Below are 25093 nucleotides of genomic sequence, written 5' to 3'. Positions count from 1 at the left end.
CGTTTCTCTGATCAATTAAACAATTTGGTACTAAGAGATTTTATTTTTTTTTTTGGTTAAGAAGCAGTGGCCCGGATCCCGCTCGAGTCTTAATGGGCAAGGCACGTGAGAGTAAGGGGGAAGGGTAACAGTCTAACAGATCACATTGAGAATATGCACGCTCATTTTTGTTAAAAACCGCAAGGCACATGAGAGAGAGGAGGATGTTCAGTTTGGAGAGAGAGAGAGAGGAGGATGTTGAGTTTGTAGAGAAAGAAGAGAGAAGGAGAGAGGGAGAAGGAATTCACTAGTGGAAAAAACCTCATATGTCACTTAGTAACAGATGCGATTTTTATAAAACCACATCAAAAAAATCAATTAAAAAATGGAAAGGAAATCTGGAAGGAAAATCTGATGTGATCCTCTTGTGGACCGCATCAGATTAATAAAACTGATGCGACTTTTTAAGAATCTGATGCGGTTCCTAGGACCGCATCAGATTTTCTTAAAAAAACGCGCGACCCATTTCCCTCCCTTACAACCCCAACCCACATAACTCTCCTCACTCAACCCTAATCCCCCTCCTCCTCACTCAACCTTAATCCTCCTCTCTGTCATTCACGGCACCCTCACTCCTCTCCCTCACTCCTCTCTCCTCTCTCCTTTCTCGTTCTCTCGTTTCCTCGTTCTCAAACACCACCACCTTCGTTTCCTCGTTCTCAAACACCACCACCACACATCCTCCTCTCTCCTTTGTCGTTCTCAAACACCAACGCCAAGCCACGACACACCGCCAACGCCAACGCCATGAAACCCTAACGACACACCGCCAACGCTAATGCCACCAACGCCAACGCCACCAACCACGCACGAAGGGAAACGACCGCGTCCTAGTCTTCAACGGCGCCCATATCTAGTCTTCACCTCCTTGAAACGCCGACCACCACCCATACATCATGGTTTTTTTTCGTTTTTTAGTTGATTTTGTTAACTTTTGTGGTGATTATTATCATGTAATTTCATATTATTCTAGACCTAGGTTTAATTTCGTTTGATTCTCGTTTTTTGTTTCTTATTTTTATATTAATTAGTTTATACTCTGTAATTTTAGATTTAATTAATTACTTTATTTTTTTCATTTAACTTCGTTTGTATAAATTAAAACCACTAACTTCGTTTGTATAAATTTCATTTAATTAGTTTCTTATTTTTCGTTTGTATAATTTCATTTGCTTTATTTTAGATTTTTGTTGTTGTAATAGCCCCATGTTTTCGTTGTTGTAAACGGATTTCGCTGTTGAACTTTTTTTTATTTTTCAAAAAACACAATATCTGATGCATTCTTGAAAACCGCATCAGATTCTTACCATATTGATGCGGTTTTGGACCGCATTAGTTTTTTTTTTAGCGGCTGCGGGTCCATCTGATGCGGACCAAAATCGCATCCGTAAGCCGGATTTTGACGGCATCAGATGGGGTTTTTTCCACTAGTGATTGTTTGTGGTGGTGCTGGCATTTTTTATGGTGATGGTGGTATACTGGTGGTTATCCAACCCTTTTTGCCCCTACCGTCTCTTTCGTAATTAACTTAATTACATGCCCTCTCTCTTTTTCAATCTTTCACTAAGAAAAATTGCCTAGAAGTCTGCAACATAGAAAGTGTAACATGTAAATGAAACGGAGAAAGTATAGAAAATGGAGTATTTGTTATGAAAAAAAAACTGACATCAAAATGGTTGTAAGAAACTAGAAACCGCAAATAAGAACATGCACCCAAGTACATGTATAGCATGGTGCATCCTCTGCTAAACGACGTAATTTTAATATTTTGAGGTCCGTGATTTTTAATGCGTGCATTGTGCTCCCGGGAGCACAATGAGAACTGTGCTCCCACAATACAAAATAGAACATATTATTTCGAGGGCATTGCATTGGATTTAAAAATTGAGGGTTGTGTGGATCCTAATCGAGGTTGATAAAAGATCCTCTAAAAATCCAATGTAACAGTAACTTTCACCACCATTTTCGATCCTCATCAAAGCTGGAGTCATGGCAAAAGGAGCGAAAAAGGGAAATGGAAGTAAGAAGAAAGGTCAGGAAGGTCATAATGTTAAAGTAGCCCGCAAACCTCAATCAGGAGATGCTCGGAATGAGATAAATATTAATGAGTTGCAGGATGATGCGTTGCTAAGTTGGAGCTCGGAGGATGATGATTCTCAGGCTTCACTTGATTTTGAAGCTTCGGAAAGGGATAAGGAGGCGTTTATTGAAGCTCGAAATAGAAGAAAGAAGTGGATAGCATCAGTTCATACACCGGCAAGTTCGGTTAAGCCAGTGATTCAGCCATCTCCACACCCGATGCAAGAACTGGTTAGTAATGCTGGAACAACAACAAACCCAGGTACTTGGAGACATTCTTTGTTTCGTAATATTGTAGATGAAGGCCTGAATCTAGAAATACCTGTGATGGCTACGGAGGTAGAAGCTAGTGCAAGTAGTGAAGTGAATGTTGTTAGAATAAACATGGAGGATGTTCAAAATGAACTTGATTATTGGAAAAGTGCTGTAGTATGTTATATTTTGGGGGTGAAACCACCATTTAGGATTGTGGAAGGATTTATAAGGAGGATGTGGAGGAAATTTGGAGTGGAAAAGGTGATTATGCTAAAATATGGAAGATTCATGGTGAGATTTCATAGTATTGAGTCCAAGAATAAAGCTATGGAGGCAGGCCCTATCATGTATGATAGTAATCCTGTTATTGTCAAAGAATGGTCCCCAGATATTGATTTAACTGCTGAATGTGTGAAAATGGTCCCTACTTGGATCAAATTACCAAGCCTTCCTTTGCAATATTGGGGACAAGTAGCTTTGAATAAGATAGTTGGATGTATAGGGAAGCCTATAAGAACAGACAGGGCTACTGCTCAGAAGGATTTACTTGACTATGCAAGAGTGCTAGTTGAAGTGGATCTTGACCAAGAATTTCCTAATGAGGTGGCGTTCTATAATGAAAAAGGAAAGTTGCAGATTCAGCAGATTATCTATGAATGTAAACCAGTGATGTGTAGTGACTGTGGAGGTATAGGACACAATATGGAGCAATGTAGGCAAAAAAGAAGGGAAGTTGCTATTGCTAAAATTAAGCCACAGCAGAAATGGGTACCTAAGGCTCAGGTGAATACTGTAAAGCCAGAAGCATCAAGGAAAAGGCCTGAAGTAGTGGTAGGAAACAGTCATGTAGGTGGTTTAGCCTCTATTGCAGAGGAGCCTGAAGATGAGGGGAAACAAAATGAAGATGTTGTTCAGCCAGGGACACAAGAAAGGACTGTTCATAGTTCACAAGAAGAGAACCTGGATAGGCCAATAGAGGAATTAGCAGGTGCTGAGAGGCAGATGACAGTAGGGAGAGAGATGGAGGAAGTAAGTATGCAGGGTGTTCAGGTTCTAAGCTTGGAACCAAATGGATAGTGTGGGATTCTGGAATATAAGGGGATTGAACAGCCTAAATAAACATGGTGATGTTAGAACTCTTCTCAATCATCATAAGTGTGGGTTGTTTGGTCTCCTAGAAACTAGGGTTAAACCTAAGAATGTTGATAAGGTTTATCCTAGAGTTTGTCCTAATTGGAGTATTGTGGCTAATTATTCCTATCATAAAGGTGGTAGAATATGGTTGATATGGCTACACAATAAATTTGAGGTGGAAATTTTGGAAAGCAGAGCTCAATATATCCATAGTAAGGTTACACACAAGGGGAAAGGTATATATGTGTTTCTACTTGACTATGGTATATTGTTCAAATGATCTTGCTGAAAGAATGATGATGTGGGAGGATTTGAAGAGATTGAAGATAAGGAGTGAACCTTGGGTAATTTGTGGGGACTTCAACAATGTGGTTAACTTCAATGAGAGAGTGGGATCTAATGTGACTCTTCATGAGGTGGAAGGGATAAGAAGATGTCTGTGGGACTGTGAGGTGCAGGATATGGTGAGTGTGGGTCCGTTCTACACTTGGTCAAATAAACAAGAGGGGGAAGAGAGGGTCTATTCGAAAATAGATAGAGTGTTTGTGAATGAAGCATGGATGGTGAAATTTGAAGGAGCAAAGGCACACTTCCTTCCTGAGAGTATATCTAATCATACTCCATGTATCATACACTTTGAAGATAATCAGGGTGGTGCCTCAAAGGTGTTTAGATTCTTCAATATGTGGACACAAGCAGCTGAGTTTGAGGCCATTGTGATGCGAGGTTGGCACAAACAATATACAGGATGTGCTATGTTTAAAGTAGTGAGGAGATTGAAGGGGCTAAAAGGGGACTTGAAAGAGCTAAACAAGAGTAAATTCTCTAATATAGAGAATGAGGCAGATCTGGCTTATAAGAAGCTAATTAGCATCCAGAAACAACTGCATTCAGACCTGAGAAATCATGAGTTGCAGGCAAGTGAAAGTGAAGCTAGAAGGAGATATATGGCACTGAATCAAGCTAGAATGTCATTTCTTCAGCAGAAAGTTAAATGTGAATGGTTGAAGGGTGGTGACTCAAACACAACTTATTTTCATGCGTGCTTGAGAAGAAGAGGTCAAAATCACATTTATAAAGTGAAAGATAGGTGGGGTGTGTGGGCTGAAAATCAGGAAGAAATTGAAAAAGCTTTTATGGAGTTTTATAAGGACCTTCTAGGGAATGAATTTCCTAATAGGAAAAAGGTTAGTAACAGTGTGTTGAATGAAGGTGAGAAATTGAATTCAAGACAGCAAGGAGACTTGTGTCAACCTTTTAGTAGTGAGGATGTAAAGCAGGCCTTGGGAGAAATTGAAGACAACAAGGCTCCAAGCCCTAATGGTTATTCAAGTCACTTTTTTAAGAAGCCATGGGAGGTTCTTGGGGAGGATGTCACTGAGGGTGTCCTAGATTTCTTCATCTCTGGGAAGATACTAAAGCAGATAAACAACACTACATTATGTTTAATTCCTAAATGTGAACAACCTCAGGATACAACACTAGATTTGCGCAAGGCCTATGACTCTCTTGACTGGGAATTCATTAAGGAAATGTTGCTAGGGTTGAAATTTCCAGAAAACTTTGTAAACTGGGTTATGTTATGTGTGACTACTCCCAGTTATTCATTGAGTATAAATGGGCAATTATGTGGTTTCTTTCAAGGGAAGAGAGGGGTGAGGCAAGGAGACCCTATTTCCCCTCTTCTATTTGTCATTGCTATGGAGTATTTTTCAAGGTTAATGAAGAAAATGCAGAAGAAAACTCAATTTGACTTTCATTATAGATGCTCTGAATTAAAGCTGTCACACCTGATATTTGCTGATGATCTGATGTTGTTTTGCAAAGGGGTACCTCAGTCTGCAATCATGATAAAAAGAGTGTTAAAAACATTCTCAGTTACCTCAGGCTTGTGTGCTAGTGCTGAAAAAACAACTGCATATTTTGGGAATGTGAAAGAGGAGATTCATAGGAGAATTTTACAAGTTACTGGAATTCAGAAAGGGCAATTCCCCTTTAGATACTTAGGGGTGCCTATTACCTCAAAAAGAATCTCTAAAGAAGATTGTGAAGTGTTGGTGGACAAAGTTTTGAAGAGAATGGTATGCATGAGCTCCAGACATCTCTCATATGCAGGGAGAGTGACATTGATTAATGCAGTCTTAATAAACTTACACACTTACTGGGCTCAAGTGTTTTATTGCCTAAAAGTGTCTTGGAGGCTATAACAAGAATCTGTAGAGCCTACTTATGGGAAGGGAAAGTTTATACCTCTAAACCCCCTCCTATAGCATGGTAGGAGGTGTGTTATGCAAAAAATAGGGGAGGCTTAGGGATTAGAGAATGCATAAGCTGGAATGTAGCTGCCATTGGGAAGTATGTATGGCAAATAACAGAAAAAGCTGATTTGTTATGGATCAAATGGATCCATTCAGTTTATATTAAGGAATCATCATGGTGGGAGTATCAAGCTCCAATGAATGCTAGCTGGTGCTGGAAGAATATATGCAAAGTCAAAGAGAAGATGAAACAGGCTTACACTGGTGACAAATGGTTAAACACTGATGCAAAATACACTATTAAGTCAGGGTATAAGTGGCTGCATCCTGAAGGTGAGAAAATCAGATGGCATAACTGGGTATGGAATTCGTTTAATATTCCTAAACACTCACTAATAGCATGGATGGCTATGAAAGGCAAGCTTAAAACAAGAGACAAGATGCTGAAAATAGGAATAAGCAGAGAAGACACTTGTGCACTGTGTGAACAAGATACTGAAGATGATCAGCATTTATTCTTTAGATGTCCATTCAGCAAGAGAGTGTGTCATGGCATTATGCAGTGGTTAGGGAAACAAAGCTCTGCAACTGAATGTCTTTATACTCATTGGAAGAAATGGGGAAGTAATTATAGAAGCAAGAGAAGACAGAAGATTTGGTATGCTGCCCTGACAGCAGTTGTCTATGAAGTGTGGAGAGCCAGAAACAACGCAATTTGGAACCTTAAGGTTCCTTGTCCTACTGTTGTGGTTCGTAACATCAAAAAGACTGTTTGTATTAGGTTTCAGCATCCGGTGACAAGTAAATGGTCTAGAGAAGACAAGGAATGGCTGGAAAAATTAACAGCAGATGTGAGTTAGTAACAGATAAAATTAGTTGAAGGTGTGAGTTTTTTTGTATAGCTCAGTAGGGTGTTTTTTGTTTGATGTGTTTTGATTGTAAGTAGGGGGTGTGTAGGCTAGCTTTGATGTTGTTTGGTGTTTATGTCTCTGTATTTGGTGGAACTTACTGATTTTGGTATAATATCTCTTACATTTTACCAAAAAAAAAAAAACAAAATAGAACATTTACGAACACAAAAACGAACATTTACGAATAAGAAAACGAACATTTTACTGTTGAAGTGGAACATTACAAAATTCATTTAAGAAAACGAACATTTTATTGTTGAAGTGGAATATTACAAAAATTCATTTATGAAAAAGAACATTTAACTGTTGAAGTAGAACATTACCAGAATCCAAATACGAAGATGAACATTTTTGGTTGAAGTGAAACATTACTAGAATTTAATTACTTAAATAGAACATATACTTATCAAATATAGAACATATTTTTAGTGAAAATAGAACTTATTTTTTGGTGGAAAATAAGTTTTAAAAGAACATTTTTTGAAATTGAACATTTGCTTATCGAAAATAAAACAGATTCACAAAATATAGAACATAATTTTTTGCTGAAAAATAAGCTTAAAACGAACATTTGTTGAAATAGAACAGTTGTTTATTGAAATTAGAACAATTTTTACGAAAACTAGAACATATTTTTTTTGCTGAAAAATATGCTTAAAATGAACATTTGTTGAAATAGAACATTTACTTATCGGAAATGCAACAAATTTACCTGGTGCATGGTGTGCACTGTGCTCCCGGGAGCACAATAGAATTTTCACGTGATTTTAAGAAAAATGTTGTTATTTGTTTCCTTAAATCTTGCAACTTGTTTTACCTTTTAAATAGTATGGTTGTTGGCCATATTCTTTTTTTCAAATTTTAATTTAAAAAGTATGTTCTTTTGATTTAAATTAGATGTTCATTTACAATATGTTCTTTTCATTACGACCTTTATTCTTTTATAATGGAGATTTTACATGTTCTTTAATTTCAAATTGTGTTAATTTTATCTTGAAAAGATGTTTAAAAAGTTCATGTTATTTTGCATGAATGGTATGTTCTTTGAGGTTTACAATGACTAGAAAGTAGAAATTGTTGTAAAAAGTTAATTTTCGCCTTTGAAATTAGTATAAGATATCGTTATTTGCCAAATTTAGGTTAACAAATAGAGAAAGAACAGAAAAGAAAATAACGAGAAGAAAAAGGTATATACGTTAGAAAAGGTGGTCAATGATCGAAATCCGACCAAGGGAGCAACATTTTGCTTTCTAGGGAATTATTTTTCCCTTTCCTCTATTTCATTTTTATAAATTCATGAAATAGATGAACAAAGAAACTCAAAATCAAAATTCTAGGTCATTATGAATTTAACAAAAACATGATTTGGATTGTTGTAAAATGTTGGAAAATCGCCGATTTGGGACCGATTTGTGCGTTTTTTGAGTATTGATAACCATTGTCAAACTAGATGAAGAATTCCATAGGAGAAAGAAAAAATCGAAAGGTTGAAGATGAAGTTGGAAGAAGCTGATTGAACGGACACTTTAGGTAATTACTAAAATGGATTTCGGAACGGACACTTTAGGTAATTACTAAAATGGGTTTCAGTAATTACCAAAACATGACGGAAACTAAGAAAAATCTCAAAACCTCCAATTCCAAAGTGTATTGAATATAAATAATTGAAATAAACAATTATAAGTACAAATTAATCAATATAATATGAATGTGTTAATCTAAATAAGCCAAATAGAGTTATAAAGTCACAACATGTAAGAGATAAGAATGTCTTAATAGGTTTAGTAATGCCCAAAATATTTTTTTGTAATAACCAAAACATGTTTGTTAATTACATGAAAGCATATGATATGAGGTTAATTTGGGCTTTTTATTACAATGAGGGAAATTGGGGGGAACAAAACTCAAATCAATGGGATTTAGTGATGTATTGGGTCTAATGGACCCAGTGGCATGATTTTGCAATCCACATAGAATTGCTTTGATTAGTAATGGGAATGTATTGTGATGGGATATGTTTGGTAATGTCCAAATCATGTTTGATAATAACCTAAAATCATATGATATGTGGTTAATTTGGGTTTTTTAGTACAAGTAGGGACAATGGGTTCCAAAACTCAAGTCAATGGGGATTGGTGAGGTATTGGACCTAATCACCTAATAGAGACTAAATAGCATTATTGTACAATCCTCATATGATTGTTTTGATGAGTAATGGGAATGGATTGTGATTGGATATTTGGTAATACCCAAAATATGTTTGGTAATTACCTAAAATCATACTCCATTTGTCCCAAAATACTCTTTATACTTGCCTTTATTATCTGTCCTAGTATACTCTTTACACTTCTATTTTGGGATGTGACCCACTATTATTTTAATCATTCTACATTTTAACTATTGGCCCACACTCTCTGATCCTCCGAATAAAATAATATCACTCTTATTACCTACCAACTCTAACCATGATCCACATTATCTCTGCTTAAAATAAAATAATACTACTTTTACTAACTACTAATTCTTATCACATCTACTTTTCAGTAAAATAACAATTGATAACTAAACAACAACTTATCATCTAAAAATATGTGTGGTAAGTGTCAAGAGTATTTTGGGACGGAGCGAGTATTATCTGGGATTAATTTGGGCTTTTTAGTACAATGAGGGATAATGGGGACCCAAAAAACTCAAGTCAACGGGGGTTCAACGAGATATTGGGCCTAATGACCTAGCGACATGATTGTCCAATCCCCATATGAATATATGATATTGCTTTGATGAATAATGGGAATGGATTGTGATTGATAGGTTTGGTAATGCACAAACAACTAGAAGCATATAATCCGGGGTTAATTTGAGATTTTTTATGAGTAATGAAAAGGATTATGATTGAATAGTTTTGATAAAGCCCAAAACATGTTTTGTAATTACTTAAAAGCGTATGATCTGGGGTTAATATGGACTTTTTAGTACAAGAAAAGATAATGGGGTTCAAAACTCAAGTCTGGAGTTAGGTGAGATATTAGGCATAATGGATCCAGTGGCATGATTGTTCAATCCCTATAGCATTACCTTAATGAGTAATGGAAATAAATTGTGATTGAATATGTTTGGTAATACCCAAAGCATGTTTGGTAATTACCTAAAATCATATGATTTTGGATTAATTTAGGCTTTTTAGGACAAGGAGGACAATGGAGGGGCCTAAAACTCAAGTCAATGAAGTTTGGTGAGGTATTAGGTCTAATAGAATCAGCATGATTGTCTGATCTACATAATATTGCTTTGATAAGTAATGATAAAATATTGTGATTGGGAGAACATTCTCCACTTAATAGGTTTGATAATCTTCATAACATGTTTAGTAATTACTTTAAAACATATGATTTACGGTTAAATTTGGGTTTTTTTTTTGTATAAGTAGAGACAATGAATGTCCAAAACTCAAGTCAATGGGATTTGATGAAGTATTGGGCCTAATGGATCAAGTGATATGATTGTCCAATCCCCATAGAATTGTTTTGATGAGTAATAGAAATGGATTGTGATTGGATAGGTTTGATAATGACCAAAACGTGTTTGGTAATTACCTAAAAGCATATGATATGAGGTTAATTTGGAATTTTTAGTACAACGATGAATAATGGGGCCAAAAACTCAAGTCAATGGAATTTGCTAAAGTATTCGACCTACTGGACCTAGTGACATGATTGTCCAATCTTCATACGATTGTTTTGATTAGTAATGAAAATGGATTGTGATTGGATATGTTTGATAATACCCAAAACATATTTAATAATTAACTAAAATCATTTGATATGAGATTAATTTTGATTTTTTTATACAAAAATGGACAATGAGGACCCAAAGATCAAATCAATGGAGCTAGGTGAAGTATTGGTCGTAATGAACCCAATGACATGATTGTTCAATCCCCATAAGATTGCTTTAATTAATAATGAAAATGGATTGTGATTAGTGTTTGATAACACCCAAAACATGTTTGATAATTACCTAAAGGAAAAATTGTCAAGAATAAGTCAACCTTTACGTTGACCGCTTTTAACAAGTCAACCTTCATTTATTCCAGTAGCAAGTAAAACTTGTACATGAATTAGCTTTTTTCAAGTTTTTTTAAATGGTAACCTGCAATAGTAGGTTCCAACAGTTAATTAAAGATCCGTTAGGTTTATTGCAATTAATCTTTTAAATTTTTTCCCACCTGTTATAAAACCCACCAACTGCTTCTTCCTCCCTCTTTGATACTCTGCTTCTTCTTCACTTCTTCCTCCTTTTCGTTTTTTTCCTCCCTCTTAAACATGTCATCACGAAGACAAAGCTCGTGTGGATCTGAGAATTCTTCGAATTCAGCTAGGGTTTTGTATCGCCCCTACAATTTTGTTCAGTTTTGAGTTTCTCAGGGAACTTTTATCAAATTCAAGCAGTGCAAATATCTTCTAGAGAACAATTTAATGAGTTCTAGAATACACACCTGTGAGAAAAAATAGATTTTGAAATTCAAAGGATTTAGACAACAATTAAATTATATTTTCTGAATTCTTCTGCGAATGGGACAAAAAATATTCCATGGTCAAATAAGTGATTGTGGCTGATGAGCAGTGGGTTGTTGGAGTCTGGGTGGATGATAGAATGGGGGTGACGGAAGGATTAAGGATGGAGAGAAAGAATTCGACCCTGTTCTCAAAAGCCTTCCCTTGCGTTATGGTGTTTTCATTTCCAAAAAGAATAATTAGTGTTTTCATTTTCAAAAAGAACAATTAGGAAACTAGATATGGAATTTCAGAATTTCTTATAAATGTTGACAGCACAGCCTGAATATGCTCACTTTTGACCAGGCCAAAATGGATCACGGTGTTTACACTTCGTAGCTTGTGAAATTGTGGGAGAAAAGGAATTTAATCATCTTCTGAAAAACTTTTCCTTGTGTTCTCATTTTGTAAAAGAACAGTTATTACACTGGAGATGGGAAATCAGAATATTTAACTTTTTAAGAGGCTTGCCAGTTGCTCAGCTGCTATACTCTTTTTTGTTGGGGAATGGTAAAACTTACTTCGAAGATAAACCATCTTCCAAGGCCATACTGTGGACAAACCACCCTCAGCAATCTTAAGAAATTACAATGTGAAAAAAAAGGTTGCATGACAATTAGCTTTTATCCAGTCATGTCGTGAAAGAAGAACAGGAGAGAGAGAGTGTGTTATAAGAATAGTTAGGGGAAATGAAATGTGGAGGGAATTTTTTTTCCAGAGTCAACAAGTCAAAGGGAATGGTAAGTTTAAAATGAAAGTTTACAGGTTGTTCAGGTCATAAGTAAAAGAACTTGTTAAAAGCTAATTCATGTACAAGCTTTACTTACTACTGGAATAAATGAAAGTTGACTTATTAAAAGTGGTCAACGCAAAGGTTGACTTATTCTTGACAATTTTTCCTTACCTAAAAACATATAATATGAGATTAATTTGGACTTTTTAGTACAAGATGGATGGAACTATTAACATCCACAAACTTGGTGGATTGATGGACTTACTACCACCCACAATTTTCGTCCTTTTTGCTTGGCTTTACCCCCATCTTTCCTCTTAATTTCGTTATAATTCTAACGTTTACATTCAGTCATTTCATTTTAACTCATTTCTAATCAATTGTTAAGCAACACCACATCAGTAATATCTACATACACACATTGCTAGCTGATGGAAAAATTTTGTTAGCCAGTGTCTACAATCTTGTCAAAACGTAGCCAGTGTCTACAATCTTGTCAAAACGAGGAAAAAACAGGAACAAGAAAGACAAACTCAATAAAGTACGAGGAGTTATACGCGTCTCATAGTGAGATGCAAAAAAAGACAAAAAATTAGTACCAAAACTAAGTCAAAGTGGTACCAAAATAAAGTCACAGTACCAAAATGTAACCTCGATACCAAACTGGAAGTTGGTACTCTACTCTTCAATTCTCGAACTTGCACATATACAATGTGAATTTTCATCGAATGTATATCAGGCCTGCAAATGGAAATCGATGTCACAATGATCATATTAGACATAGGAGTATAAATGCATAAACACAATCCCAATGCCACAACTACCAGCTCAAAAAGACAATTTATCACCCTTAAGTGTGCCACAACAATAAGCAGCTGAATAATGTTGATGAATAAAAGATATCTGCTCCTCTTTAGCAGTGCAGACGTCCCTTATAGAGCAGCATCATACAAAACAAAACCTGGAAGCTACTATTAAGTGTTTTTTGGAGTAAGGAAAGGACTTGAGACCTCAGGCCACAAAATCAATGAAATGACTGGGTGTGGCATAGGAGCAACAAGTTGTCAGACAATTCAAACTTAGACATCGCCCACTCATAATGAACAGATCTCTAGACTTCAAGAAATCCTGAACAAGTCTGTTGTACATTTTCAAACACCCAAATCAACTTGAATACTATGCATGTGTGGCTTTTGCTAATAGTTGCACAACAGTAGACTACAACTGAACAAATGTCTCATTCAAAACCAGTTCACTAATTTGCCCTATTCTGAAGTATTTGGAAAGTATCTAAAATGATAGAAATACGCAATCATCTGGGAGAATTTCCATATTAAGACAGAGGTTGCCATTCCTCGTGAAAACTGGCAAGAACTAGCAGATAATTCTAAAAGCAAAAGGCAGGTAAAAAATGGCAGCTTAAATCATATAAGAATAATAAAACAGCAGGAGTTACCCTTTCCTCCTCCCGCAGGGAATATGAGCTTACAAGAACATGAATTGCATGGCCTTCATAAAAGACAGCATTACCAGAACAACATAGAAGTTGAAATGATCATACACTTTGAGCTTTCAAGTATAATGAGCAACTCACGTTTACTATTGGCTATACACTTCATCCTAGATCTCCAACTCTCCAAGTCCAAGGCGCACTTTCCAACTATATTACTTGGCAACATCTCCTGTTAATGATACCTTCAATTCACGAGAGTCAAGCAGGAAACACAGTGTCATTAGCTATGTTCTAGCTCAAAAATTGCACAGAAGTGAAATACCGACTTCATGAACTTAACTCACCCCACAATCAACTGATTCGCCTCCAAGCGCGGAACATCCTTCTAGTAGTTTATTTGAAACCTCCTGAGCAAAATCAGTAGTATTGTTTTTCTCCAACTGAGCATTTTCAGAATTACAACAAACTCTGTCCTCTTGAAAACCTCCTTGACCATCAGTCTCACATCCATTAACAGTGACCTCACTCTCTTTCTGTTCCATATATAAAACAAATCAATTCAATTGTAAAATGCAACAGTACACTAACTCTAAAATTATAACCCCTACATGCAGCCACAGAAAAGGGCTACAAGATACAAATGATCATCAGCATATTCACATCTGAGAGGTCACAATAATCAATCAACTTTAAGTACACATAAACAAGCAACTGTTACATACTTCCATAAACCAGTCAAATCCCTACACTCAGCCAGAGAAAGAGACTACAGGAAACAAATTACCAACAGCATATTCAGATCTGAAAGGTCTTATTAATCAATCCACTCAAGTACCAAGTCAAAGCCTAGCAAGAAAAAGACAGGCAGAATCTAGAGAGTTCAAAATTAAACAAAAGAATATTCTTTTAATAAAAACTCGGATTTTTTTCTTTTTAGAAGGTACATTCTGAAGCAAAGATTTTTACACAATCTCAATACCTAGACTTCTATCACTATGATGTAGATGCACATCTTGGGAGCGAATATATATAGTAGCGCCAATTGCGCATTAAATACGTTGCCAAAATATAATTGCGCATTAAATAACTAGATCAACAAATATTGACATGACATCACATGTCCTTTGTCCCACTGATCATCTAATTATAGAAGTACTCAAGTACGTCATAGATCAACTTATCCAAACAACAAAATAACAGCAATTACATGTTCATAAAATCACGAACCTGAGAAAAGCTATGAAAAGAAAGTCCATGACCTGTTACCTATTACAGAAGACTGGATTACACCAGAACCATACGTAGTGCTATTACTGCTATCATAAATGCTAATAAATTACGCAATTACGAAACATAAGTAGCCAAAATGATGGGAAACATAAATACATGCTAACTTATATACTATTATGAGAAATCATATATGACATGCTCCAAGCTCAACTGGAAATCCACAAAGAGCTGAGAATTGATGAATTCATGGTTGTAACTGTAATGAACTGGCGTCACTAAAGCAGATTAAAGAAGAAGATTAAGAAGGGAAACCGATCTGTGATTGATAATCCGGAAATTGACAGCAAAATAAAGGTAGTAGCAAGCTTTCGAGAGCCTTGCTTCTCTCCCAAAACTAAACTACTAAACCCTCTAATATTCTCAGCAATTTCTCTCTTCTCAATCTATTCTATTTATAGAGTTTCTTCCCCACTAACTCTCTAACTTATTCCTAGAGCTACCCTTAACTAACATCCCTAAGATCCCCCTCCCCATTTGTATCAGTCTATTACAGGTTCTTAACGCACTTTGAGACAGTTCACTAGCAAGAGACCCTGCATCCAGAGCGCTATCATTCTCCATCTCAATAGCATCAGGTTTAACTTTTGTGCCTGGTTCACTATAACTGGTGTTTGCAAAGTCTTCTTCCCTCTTAACAGCAGCAGAATTGTCCTTCCAACCATCAGCATGGTTGTTGACCTCACCCTACAATAATTGCCAACCAAAATTATTGCATTTCAGTACTTTTATCAACATGTCACCCCAACTAATCAGCCTTCATAGGCAGGTGGTTGCAACCTGTTAAAGATATTGATAATGCTTTCAATCAGTTTCATCTGTCTATATAGAGTCAAACTTCAAAGTACGTATTCTATGATACAGGTGTAGGCATGGCAAAAGTCGGCAATAACATGCAGCTATGAGATCTTGAGATCACAATGGAAAAACTATGCAGTGCATTTGACATCTCTGGATATCGATTAACATGAACAAAGCATTCTAAATATCAAAGCAGGAGAGCAAACATAAACACACAACTCTTATTAGTCTCTTGAGCAGGACCTTGATTTTTTTTTTTCTCAGTTGCTATCAGTTTTAAAAGCTCAATTCCAAAATTTCATCTTGCTTTAAAATACTGTTCTAGGAACAAATAGCCTTTAGCAAAAATATCCCTGATTTTCGCATGTTACCCTTTCTGTCTCTTGCGCAAGCGCAATTCCTCCCATTATGGATTTTATCATTTTCTACTCAAGAGACTTTCGTCATTTCTAAAGCTCATTTGGAATCTTGGATGCTAATAATATGCTAATTTCTTATTTTACAATGTGCATCGTGGAACAATAGAAGGGATCATAGCCAGCCATTTATCTCTATCAATTACCATCCTTGTTAGTTGGTACATTATATCTAATGGCTCAGTAAAAGAGTTTCTCCCATTATTCTGGTCTTAAATGTTATGCTTTACAAAAATTTCATTATTTGGGATTGTCCTAAATCCCCTGAGCAATTCATCTCCTCCTGGATAATGAAGTTGTGCCCTTAGGCACCTGGGAAATTCCGAAGAAATAATTCATTTTTCAGAAAAAAAAGGTAAGTAATGAAGAAATAAGTGGTACTCTCGGTTGTAAATTTGTAATGTGATCCTTTTGCGCCTTAAAATTATCTTCTCCCTCCATCCAAGAACAGTCATCATATAGTCCTAATCCGTCATATTTAAGGCTTTAGCATGATTAACCTACATCACCGTATGTAATAAGTGTGCCCCTCATACCTCCTTAGTTCTCTCCCTTATTCTTTGGAAATTACCGAAATCAGGATATCCACACGTCAAGCATATTCGTTAATACTTTAGAAAGTGTACAACTTTTTCCAACATCTCAAAAGAGTATACTCCTTTTCCCCACCTCATCATCTAATATACATTAGTTTTCAAGTAAGACATAGATCAACTTATCCAAACAACTAATAACAGCAATTACATGTTCATCAAATCACAAACCCAAGAAAAGATATGGAAAGAAAGTCCATGACCTGTCACCTAATACGGAAGACTGGATTACACCAGAACCGTACGTGTTATTACTCCTATCATACATGCTAATAAATTAAACTATTATGAAATATAAGAAAGTAGCCAAAATGATGGGAAACATACATACATGCTAACAATATATACTATTACGAGATTTGCTATACAACACATGCTCCGAGCTTAACTGGAAATCCACAGAGAGCTGAGAATTGATGAATTCATGATTGTAACTTACTGCAGTTTCAGTCAGTTCACTAGCAAGACACGCTGCGTCCAGAGCACTATCATTCTCCATCTGAATAGCATCAGGCTTAACTTTTGTGCCTGCTTCACTATGACTGGTGTTTGCAAAGTCTTTTTCCCTCTCGACAACAGCAGAATTGTCCTTCCCACCATCAGCATGGTTGTTGACCTCACCCTACAATAAATTTCCAACAAAAATTATTACACTACAATACTTATTATCAACATTTCACCACAGCTTATCAGCCTTCACACACAGGTGGTTGCAACCTGTTAAAGATACTGATATTGCTTTCCACCGGTTTCATCTGTCTATATAGATTGAAACTTCAAAAAACATATTCCACATGGGCGTAGGCATGGTAAAAGTCAGCAATAAACATGCAGCTATGGGATCTTGAGTTCACATTGAAAAAAACATGCAGTGCATTTCACATCTCTGGATATCAATTGACAATAACAAAGGATAAGGTCTTTGGCATTCTAAAATATCAAACCAACAGAGCAAACATAAACACACAATTATTAGTCTCTTGAGCAGGACCTTGAATTTTTTTCCCAAGTTGCTATCAATTTAAAAGCTGAATTCCAATTTCTCGTCTTGCTAAAGACTTTTTAGGGACAGACTAAGCTCTCTAGCCTTTAACAAAATCTTTCCTGATATTTGCATACTACCCTTTGTGTCTCTTACGCAACCCCTCCCTTATGGGTTTTCTACTCAAGAGACCTTCGGCATTGCTAAAGCTCGTTTTGAGTCTAGGATGCCACTTACATACTAATTTCTCATTTCACAGATGTGCATCATGGAACAATAGAAGAATCATAACCAACAGAGCAAACATTCTAAAATATCAAACCAACAGAGCAAACATAAACACACAATTATTAGTCTCTTGAGCAGGACCTTGAATTTTTTTCCCAAGTTGCTATCAATTTAAAAGCTGAATTCCAATTTTTCGTCTTGCTAAAGACTTTTTAGGGACAGACTAAGCTCTCTAGCCTTTAACAAAATCTTTCCTGATATTTGCATACTACCCTTTGTGTCTCTTACGCAACCTCTCCCTTTCTCTTCGTCATTTCTAAAGCTTGTTTTGAGTCTAGGATGCCACTTACATACTAATTTCTCATTTCACAGATGTGCATCATGGAACAATAGAAGAATCATAACCAGCCACTTTTCCTTACATCGTAATTTCAGATCTTTACCTTGTTACTTTGCCTCCCTTCTCCTATCAATTACCATCGGTTGTTACATTATACCAAATAGCTCAATACTCAGAGCTCTCAAAGAGTTTCTCCCATTACTATAGTCTTCAATGTTGTGCTTTATCAAATATTTCATTATTTGGTGTTGTCTTGAATCCCTTAGCAATTTAACTCCTAGATAATGAAATTGAGCTCTTAGGCACCAGGGAAAATTCCAAAGCTATTAATATGTTGAGAAGATTAGCATGACAATTTACTTATAATAAAAAAGGTGGGTAATGTAAAAAAAAAAAAGCAGTATTTTCATTTGTAATGTGATCCTTTTGTGCTTTAAATCTATCTTCTCCCTCCATCCAAGAATAGTTATCATACAGTCCTAATCTATCATATCTTAGGCTTTAGCATGATTTTCCTACACCAACGTATGTAATAGGTGTGTCCCTCGTAGCTCCATAGTTCTCTCCCTCATTCTTTAGAAAGTAGGGAAATCATGATCACACGTCAAGCATATTCTTTACTAATTTAGGAACTAGAGATGTACAACTTTTCCGACATCTCAAAAGAGTATACAGCACCATTGTATAGCTACGCAAACACAATCTAACTAAGGCCATGTCTTTAATACTTATTTTTGTTGAATTAGAACTTGATATTCGTAAAAGTGAACTTACCCTTAATTCAAATATCACTTTAGTGAATACCAAGCACACGGGACTACGCAAAGCCTATAATATGTGGATACTCCTCCTTAGCTTAAGACTCTTGATCATGCTAATATCACTTTAGCAAGTATGAAGAGTTTTAGTAGATATCCTTTAGGGGGCTTTTAGTTAATGGTATTCTGAAACTTGATTCCCTTACTTGTTGTTTGTTTACTCCATTTAATGAAACCCTTTACCCTCTCTTTACCCCCAAAGTCCTCTACTCTTCTACCCCCATCCATATAAGGTTTCACTTACCCTTTTCTTTCATTGACCATCTCCTTGACCACTCAACCACCAATTGACCACCCAACCACTACCATTTGACCACCCAACCATCGCACAACACCTCGTCTCCTCCACACCAACCAAACCATCGTTCACCCACAAACCACCTCTGTCATCCACCACCTAAACCATTGTTCACCACAAACCCTAAAAAAATTGGGAGAAGTGCAACGCTGCCAAGGATCGCCTCATGGCTGAAAGGGAGGCACGGCTGGTGACGGCGGCAAGAAGGGGAGGGGGAGCGAGAGGAGGTGACGCGGGCAGGGGGGTGACAGTCTAACGCAAAGCGGAGAGGGAGATTGTGCGACGCGATGGGAAGGGGAGGAGGAGGTGCGGCGGGAAGAGGAGGGGGGGCTCGTGGCGCTACTGGGTGGGGAAAGGGTGGCGGTGGCACTACAAGGGAGGGAGGAAGTAGTGGTGCTATGGTGGAAGAAAGGTAGGAGGAGGAAGAAAGAGAATGACTTTGTACCAGCCAAACAACACTTAACATCTAAGGGTTTTGCTTTCCTTTCCCTCTCTACCCCTTTCTTGATTCCATTCCCTTTACCCCATGACAACCACACGCCCCTTAACCTAATTGCTCCACAATAACGACCATGAAGCACATTCCTCTAAATAATATATTCCATCTCTTGCTCAGTTTTGTAGCTGAACAAAATACAGGTCAAATAATGCAATCATGGAACTTCAAAGATTTAGGAGTTATATTAATCTACTCTATCAAATTCAATTCCTTACCGCATTCCTGAACGGCTCAACCTACATCAGAACGGCACCAGTACATGATAAAGAAGAAGAATATAATTTTTCATTATGCAATAATGCTACATTACTCAATGCTCTAAACCACATACTTTTTCAAAACATTTACTAAATCCCCAAGAAAACATGGAATTTTTCACTAAAGAATAGCGCTCACCTGATCCCCAACTGTAGAAGGAACTGACGGAAGCCGGTTAACATCCCATCCAAGAACCTTACAAATGACATGCCCGAAAGCTCTATGAGCATTCCTCTTCTTCGTATTCGAAATCGTGATCGAATGCTGAACAAGAGCAACACAATTCTTATACTTCCTCCTAAGTTTTTTCCCTATAACCCCACAAACCAAACAATAAAACTCCCCATTCTCACAATTCTTCTCATAATAACCCCTCAACTCACTATCCTCCTCAAACACCTTCATAAAAAACTCAAACTCCTCCACATCATCACCATCATCATCTTCTTCTTCTTCCACATCATCATCACTCTCATTATCACCCTCTCTATGAAACAACCCAGAGCAAGAATCCAAACCCTTCAAATGAATCTTCAAACCCAACACCTTCTCCCTCTCCTCGGCCGTGGCAGGCCGAGAAACCGGGGCCGAATGCGGCTTAAACTCGGGCCAAGATGACCCAGATGGAGATGGGCATTTGGGTAATGATTCAACAGGCCATTCTTTATCAGAAATGAGGTGGGCTTTTTTAGAAGTCTTGAATTTTTTGTGGGTTTTTTTGTAGTGAGTTGAATTTGAGGGTTTAAGAAAGTGGGGTGTTTGAGAAGGACGGTTTAAGGTAGGAGGAGGACCTCGATGCCAGAGAGAATGGAGGTAAATAACTTCATCTCTTAGTTGCTCGTAATCTAAGGAACAAGAAGAGGGATGATTAGATGGAGGAATTTGAGGGTTAAATGGGTGGTTTGAGGATTGAAATTGGGGGATGTAATGGGGATTGTAGGGGTTGATTGTTGGTGGGTTTTGAGGAATTTGAGAGGGGAATTGATGAATTTGGTGGTGGGTTGGGAAAGGATTCGTGCGAGGATTGAAGTTGCTGCGTTGCATTTTCACTCAGAAATGTTTCAGCAGTTCTTGAACTTGTGAGAGAAAAAAAGTCGGTAAAGACTAAAGACTACACAGGAGACAGGACTATAGGAGCCTACGTTGTGCACGCGTGGCCGCGTGGGTGAAATTTAGGATTTTTTGGTAAAAACACCCTTATGTTTGGTGATTTTTAGAACAATCCCCCTTATGTTTTTTCTTTTGAAATGCACCCCCAAACGTTTTATAAAAATTTTGGTTGCACCCCCAAAACCTAACGTCCGTCAAATTCAGACGTTTGTGGGGCCCTTTTTTTCATTTTTCCTCCTAAATGTTGCGTGAAATGACATTTGTATCCTTGGGTAATAGAACCCTTCAACTAACCTCTTCATCTCTCTCATTCAATTCCTTCGTTCTTTGAATTCATCTCTCTCACTTGCTTCAGTCAGAAATTTTCAACCTTTGGCTTAGTGTCTTGAATCCTTGCTATTTCACTCTTTTAAAACGTTACTTCATGTGTCAACAACCTCTTCTCCAGCACCAATTCATTAATGACCACCTTCTGCCACTCCTCATGGTTCTTGTCAATTCACCCAAAGAATCCACACCCTTCTCTTCCAGTATGAACATCTGAGAATTCGCAGGCATAGAAACTCCTCCCAGGATTGTCATGCATCCATGACCTCAAAATCTTAGCAGGAATTCGACAATTGCATTTGGTTGCTATAACCCTAATTGAACAATTAACCCAAATTAATTGTAGCAAATAAACCCTAGAATCGCAAAATTACCCAAAATTTAATGCCTAGAAATGAATGTAACACTTACTTGATTTGAAGGATGTCAAGAATTGTCAATTGAGAGTGGAATTGCAATTTTCCGTTCGAAAATTTGGATTACCAGCTTCAATTTGGGGGTGTTGGAAAATTACCATTGTGAGAGAGGGAATGTCCTGATTTGGGGATAAAGTGGTTGTTATAATAGCTTAGATGGGCCCCACAAACGTCTGAATTTGACGGACGTTAGGTTTTGGGGTGCAACCAAAATTTTTATAAAACGTTTGGGGGTGCATTTCAAAAGAAAAAACATAAGGGGGATTGTTCTAAAAATCACCAAACATAAGGGTGTTTTTACCAAAAAATCCTGAAATTTATGTACTCCATTAGTTCTACTTCATCCATGTCGTGAAAGATATATAGAGAGAAACTATTGATAGAAATATACCATAAGACTATAAGAGTGTATTTTATCGGGTTTTTTTTTTTTCAAACTCGCTTCTTATAAATGACGGTATTTATAGGTAAAAATTTCCCTGTGCAATTTGCACAAAATCAACATTTGTAGCGGCTAGGAGAAAATTTACCCAATATGCATTAAATGCATGTCAGGTGAATGTGGGACTTCATTATGCTTAACAGTGGATTTTACCATTTCATTGTTCTCTCAATACTCCCCCCTTGAATGTCCATTGTTAACTCATAATAGACGTTGTCTTATTAAGAACCTTTTTAGGAAAAACCCTGTGGGAAAAATTCATAACTGAGAAAAAGAGTACAACTATTATGTATCATTATATGCTTAAAATTAACTGCCTCGCCTTGTGAGGAAAAATCTGGTGGGATAAAAACCTGATCGAAGGGAAAAAGAGTGTAGCGCATATAATACTCCCCCTGAATCTAGCATATATCACGAAGATGAAGCATTCGAATTTTTCGGACTAATTCTTCAAATTTCTTCGCCGGAAGAGATTTGGTGAATAAATCCCTTCCTTTTGCACACGTGGGTGAAATCTATGTACTCCATCAGTTCAACTTCCTCCGTTCTTTTTCTATTAAACAATGGGAATATTACACTATCCACTCACCAATCTTTTAACTATTTATAATTTTTACGTAAGGGGTCTTATTAGATTCGGTTCGATATATACTCTGAAAATATCAAATTTGTATACTTTTTACTAAAATGTGATTAAAGATATTAATAATTGAAGTTGTACATTGCTAAGCATGAAAATTCAATTGTTGTGATAGAAAAAGAACGGAGGAAGTATAATTATTACGATTTCTTCTTTTCTTTTACTTACAACATTAAAACATGGTACAAGAATTTAGGAAAGGGAAATATAAAGAGATAGTAAACAAGACTTAATGTACTAGGAGGGTGAAAGAGATAATAAATTGTCAAAAATGTCAATGTTGCAAGTAATATGCAACTTGCTAATCAAAATGAAAAAAAAAAATTATGTGCAAATGTTATAAGAATGATGGAATGAAGGAAATAATAAGTAAAATAATTTTATGGTATAGTTTAGCAGACTAAAAATTTAGTTTGTTGACCTAAATTAACTAGAAAATCTTAAAGGGAATAATATATGATTAGGTAAATTACTATATTCGCAAAAACAGAAATTTTCATGATGTTTTACATAATTAAATAGAGTACATGGAAATTAGAGGGTACGCTTCTCACTTGAGTTCATGCAAGGGAATATTACACAATGGGTAACATATAATATGTCTATAACTCGAAATAATCAATTGGATTGTTGGTCAACTCTTTTTGGTATCATTGTATGGTGGTTATGGCGTTGGCAGAAATAACCGTGTTTTTTAGCGCAACCCAGACATACCAGTTGATCTTGGAGCTTTCTTGCATATCCGGTTCAATGAAACAAAAAGAGTTCTACTAAATTTGGAGGATGAAGAGCCACACAAAACAAATTTGAAGAAAGAAATTTTTGTGCAGTGGATTACTCCACCAGAAGGTTGGTACGGCTTAAACTCTAATGGGGCTGCAAAAGGGTCGCCAGGTCTCGTTAGTGGAGGAACAGTCATTAGAGACCATCTTAGCACCTTTGTGTCGGCAATTTCAGCAAACTTTGGCATTTGTTCAGCGTTCAAAGCTGAGATCTAGGCCCCGCACCGTGGCTTGAATATTGCTCGTAACCTGCAAATTTGAAAAATTATGATTCAAATGGATAATTTAGCTTGCGTGCAGATTTTCTAAGAGAAGAAGAAGCTATTGGTGAATGTGCTCACCTGATCCAACAGTGTAGGGTACTTTTAACATATCCTGATTGGAAGACGTACATAACCCATGTGTATCGAGAAGGCAATCGTGCAACAGACTGACTTGCTAACCATGGTTTGACCAAAGTTGTAGACTCCATTTATTTAATATCCCTCCCCCTATTTTAAGTAGAATTCTAGTTGAGGATACTCAAGGTGTGGCTACCCCACACTTAGTCCCTCCTTAGTGTTTTTTTTTTTTGAGTTTGGTTTTTAATTTTCTTTACTTTGGCCTCATTTGAATAATAAAAAAAAGTACATGGATGACGCATATCATGATTTGATACAATTTTTTCATGACAAAAATAATTAAACGGACATTGGGAGTGCAAGAATGATATCATTACAATACATAAATCAATTGAAAGATATTATGTTTTCACGAAGTAAGGCAAAAATTGGAAAAAAGATACTCTACGATCATATAGAAACCAAAAATAGGAGAATCAACTAAAGAGCTATTATGCCACAGTTACAACAATAATCAATAGATATAACAGTTCTGATTTTTATTACTACGACTTATAGTAATACTCGATCAAGACTAAACTTAATCAAATATTGGTGTATATATGTATGGCTTGATTGATAAAGGAGAGATTATAGTAGAAACTGAGAGTAAAAAAAATAATTAAAGATCGAATAAAAGTTAGAAATATGAGAAACGAAAAGGAGATATATTATTGTTAATTTTTATTTCAGCGTCTTAAACTTTATTTTTCACAAAAAAGACTATTTATGTTTCCGAAAGTTCATGTGCAAATGGGAAGTACTTTATGATGATATGAGTTATCTATTTGATTATAAATGATAAAAATTCCTACTTAATGCAATAATCTTTGTAGTTTTATTCATTTACTCCCTCCGTTTCATTTTAATCTACCTACTTACACTTTTCGCATGCCAATACAAAACTTTGAGGATATATATCTTTAGTTTTGTATTTGTAAAAATTATAAAAAGTATATATTAATAAAATACATATTAAGACGAATCTAACAAGATCCCACATGACTATATTTTTATTCACGTATAAATCACAAACGAGGGTCAAGGTGCAATTTGTAAAT

The 25093-nt window shown here is 36.3% G+C and overlaps 2 protein-coding genes across 5 annotated transcripts; one reads left to right on the top strand and one right to left on the bottom strand.

The window, feature by feature from the left end:
- The first annotated feature begins 3767 nt into the window (after positions 1-3767).
- On the top strand, positions 3768-6625 carry LOC125496507 (uncharacterized). The gene is made up of 2 exons (XM_048641986.1): positions 3768-5588; positions 5786-6625. The coding sequence occupies exons 1-2, from the start codon at positions 3768-3770 to the stop codon at positions 6623-6625; spliced, it is 2661 nt and encodes an 886-aa protein (XP_048497943.1).
- A 5812-nt stretch (positions 6626-12437) lies between these two features.
- LOC104891386 (uncharacterized) lies at positions 12438-21023 on the bottom strand. 4 transcript variants are annotated; one of them, XM_048642834.2, is made up of 5 exons: positions 20074-21023; positions 16952-17134; positions 13760-13948; positions 13557-13657; positions 12438-12703 (listed from the first exon to the last, which is right to left on the bottom strand). In XM_048642834.2, exons 1-4 carry the CDS (start codon positions 20977-20979, stop codon positions 13628-13630), a joined length of 1308 nt encoding a protein of 435 aa, XP_048498791.1. In that variant the 5' UTR covers positions 20980-21023; the 3' UTR covers positions 12438-12703; positions 13557-13627. The 4 variants fall into 4 exon arrangements, with proteins under 4 accessions (XP_048498791.1, XP_048498789.1, XP_048498795.1 ...); XM_048642832.2 differs by lacking the exons at positions 12438-12703; positions 13557-13657; positions 13760-13948 and adding an exon at positions 14774-15389; XM_048642838.2 differs by lacking the exons at positions 12438-12703; positions 13557-13657; positions 13760-13948 and adding an exon at positions 15246-15482.
- Between the last annotated feature and the right edge of the window lie 4070 nt (positions 21024-25093).

The sequence above is a fragment of the Beta vulgaris genome, chromosome 4, assembly GCF_026745355.1.
Source record: "Beta vulgaris subsp. vulgaris cultivar EL10 chromosome 4, EL10.2, whole genome shotgun sequence".
NCBI classification, from domain to species: domain Eukaryota; kingdom Viridiplantae; phylum Streptophyta; class Magnoliopsida; order Caryophyllales; family Amaranthaceae; genus Beta; species Beta vulgaris.
This window is presented reverse-complemented; position numbering and strand designations above follow the sequence as displayed.

Coding starts and splice junctions, on each gene's coding strand:
- LOC125496507 (XM_048641986.1), top strand. CDS start 3,768: ATGGTATATTGTTCAAATGATCTTGCTGAAAGAATGATGATGTGGGAG. Junction 5,589..5,785: donor ACAAAGTTTTGAAGAGAATG/GTATGCATGAGC, acceptor ATAGCATGGTAG/GAGGTGTGTTATGCAAAAAA.
- LOC104891386 (XM_048642832.2), bottom strand. CDS start 20,979: ATGCAACGCAGCAACTTCAATCCTCGCACGAATCCTTTCCCAACCCAC. Junction 17,135..20,073: donor CTTCTACAGTTGGGGATCAG/GTGAGCGCTATT, acceptor AATTTATTGTAG/GGTGAGGTCAACAACCATGC. Junction 15,390..16,951: donor GTGAACTGACTGAAACTGCA/GTAAGTTACAAT, acceptor CAATTATTGTAG/GGTGAGGTCAACAACCATGC.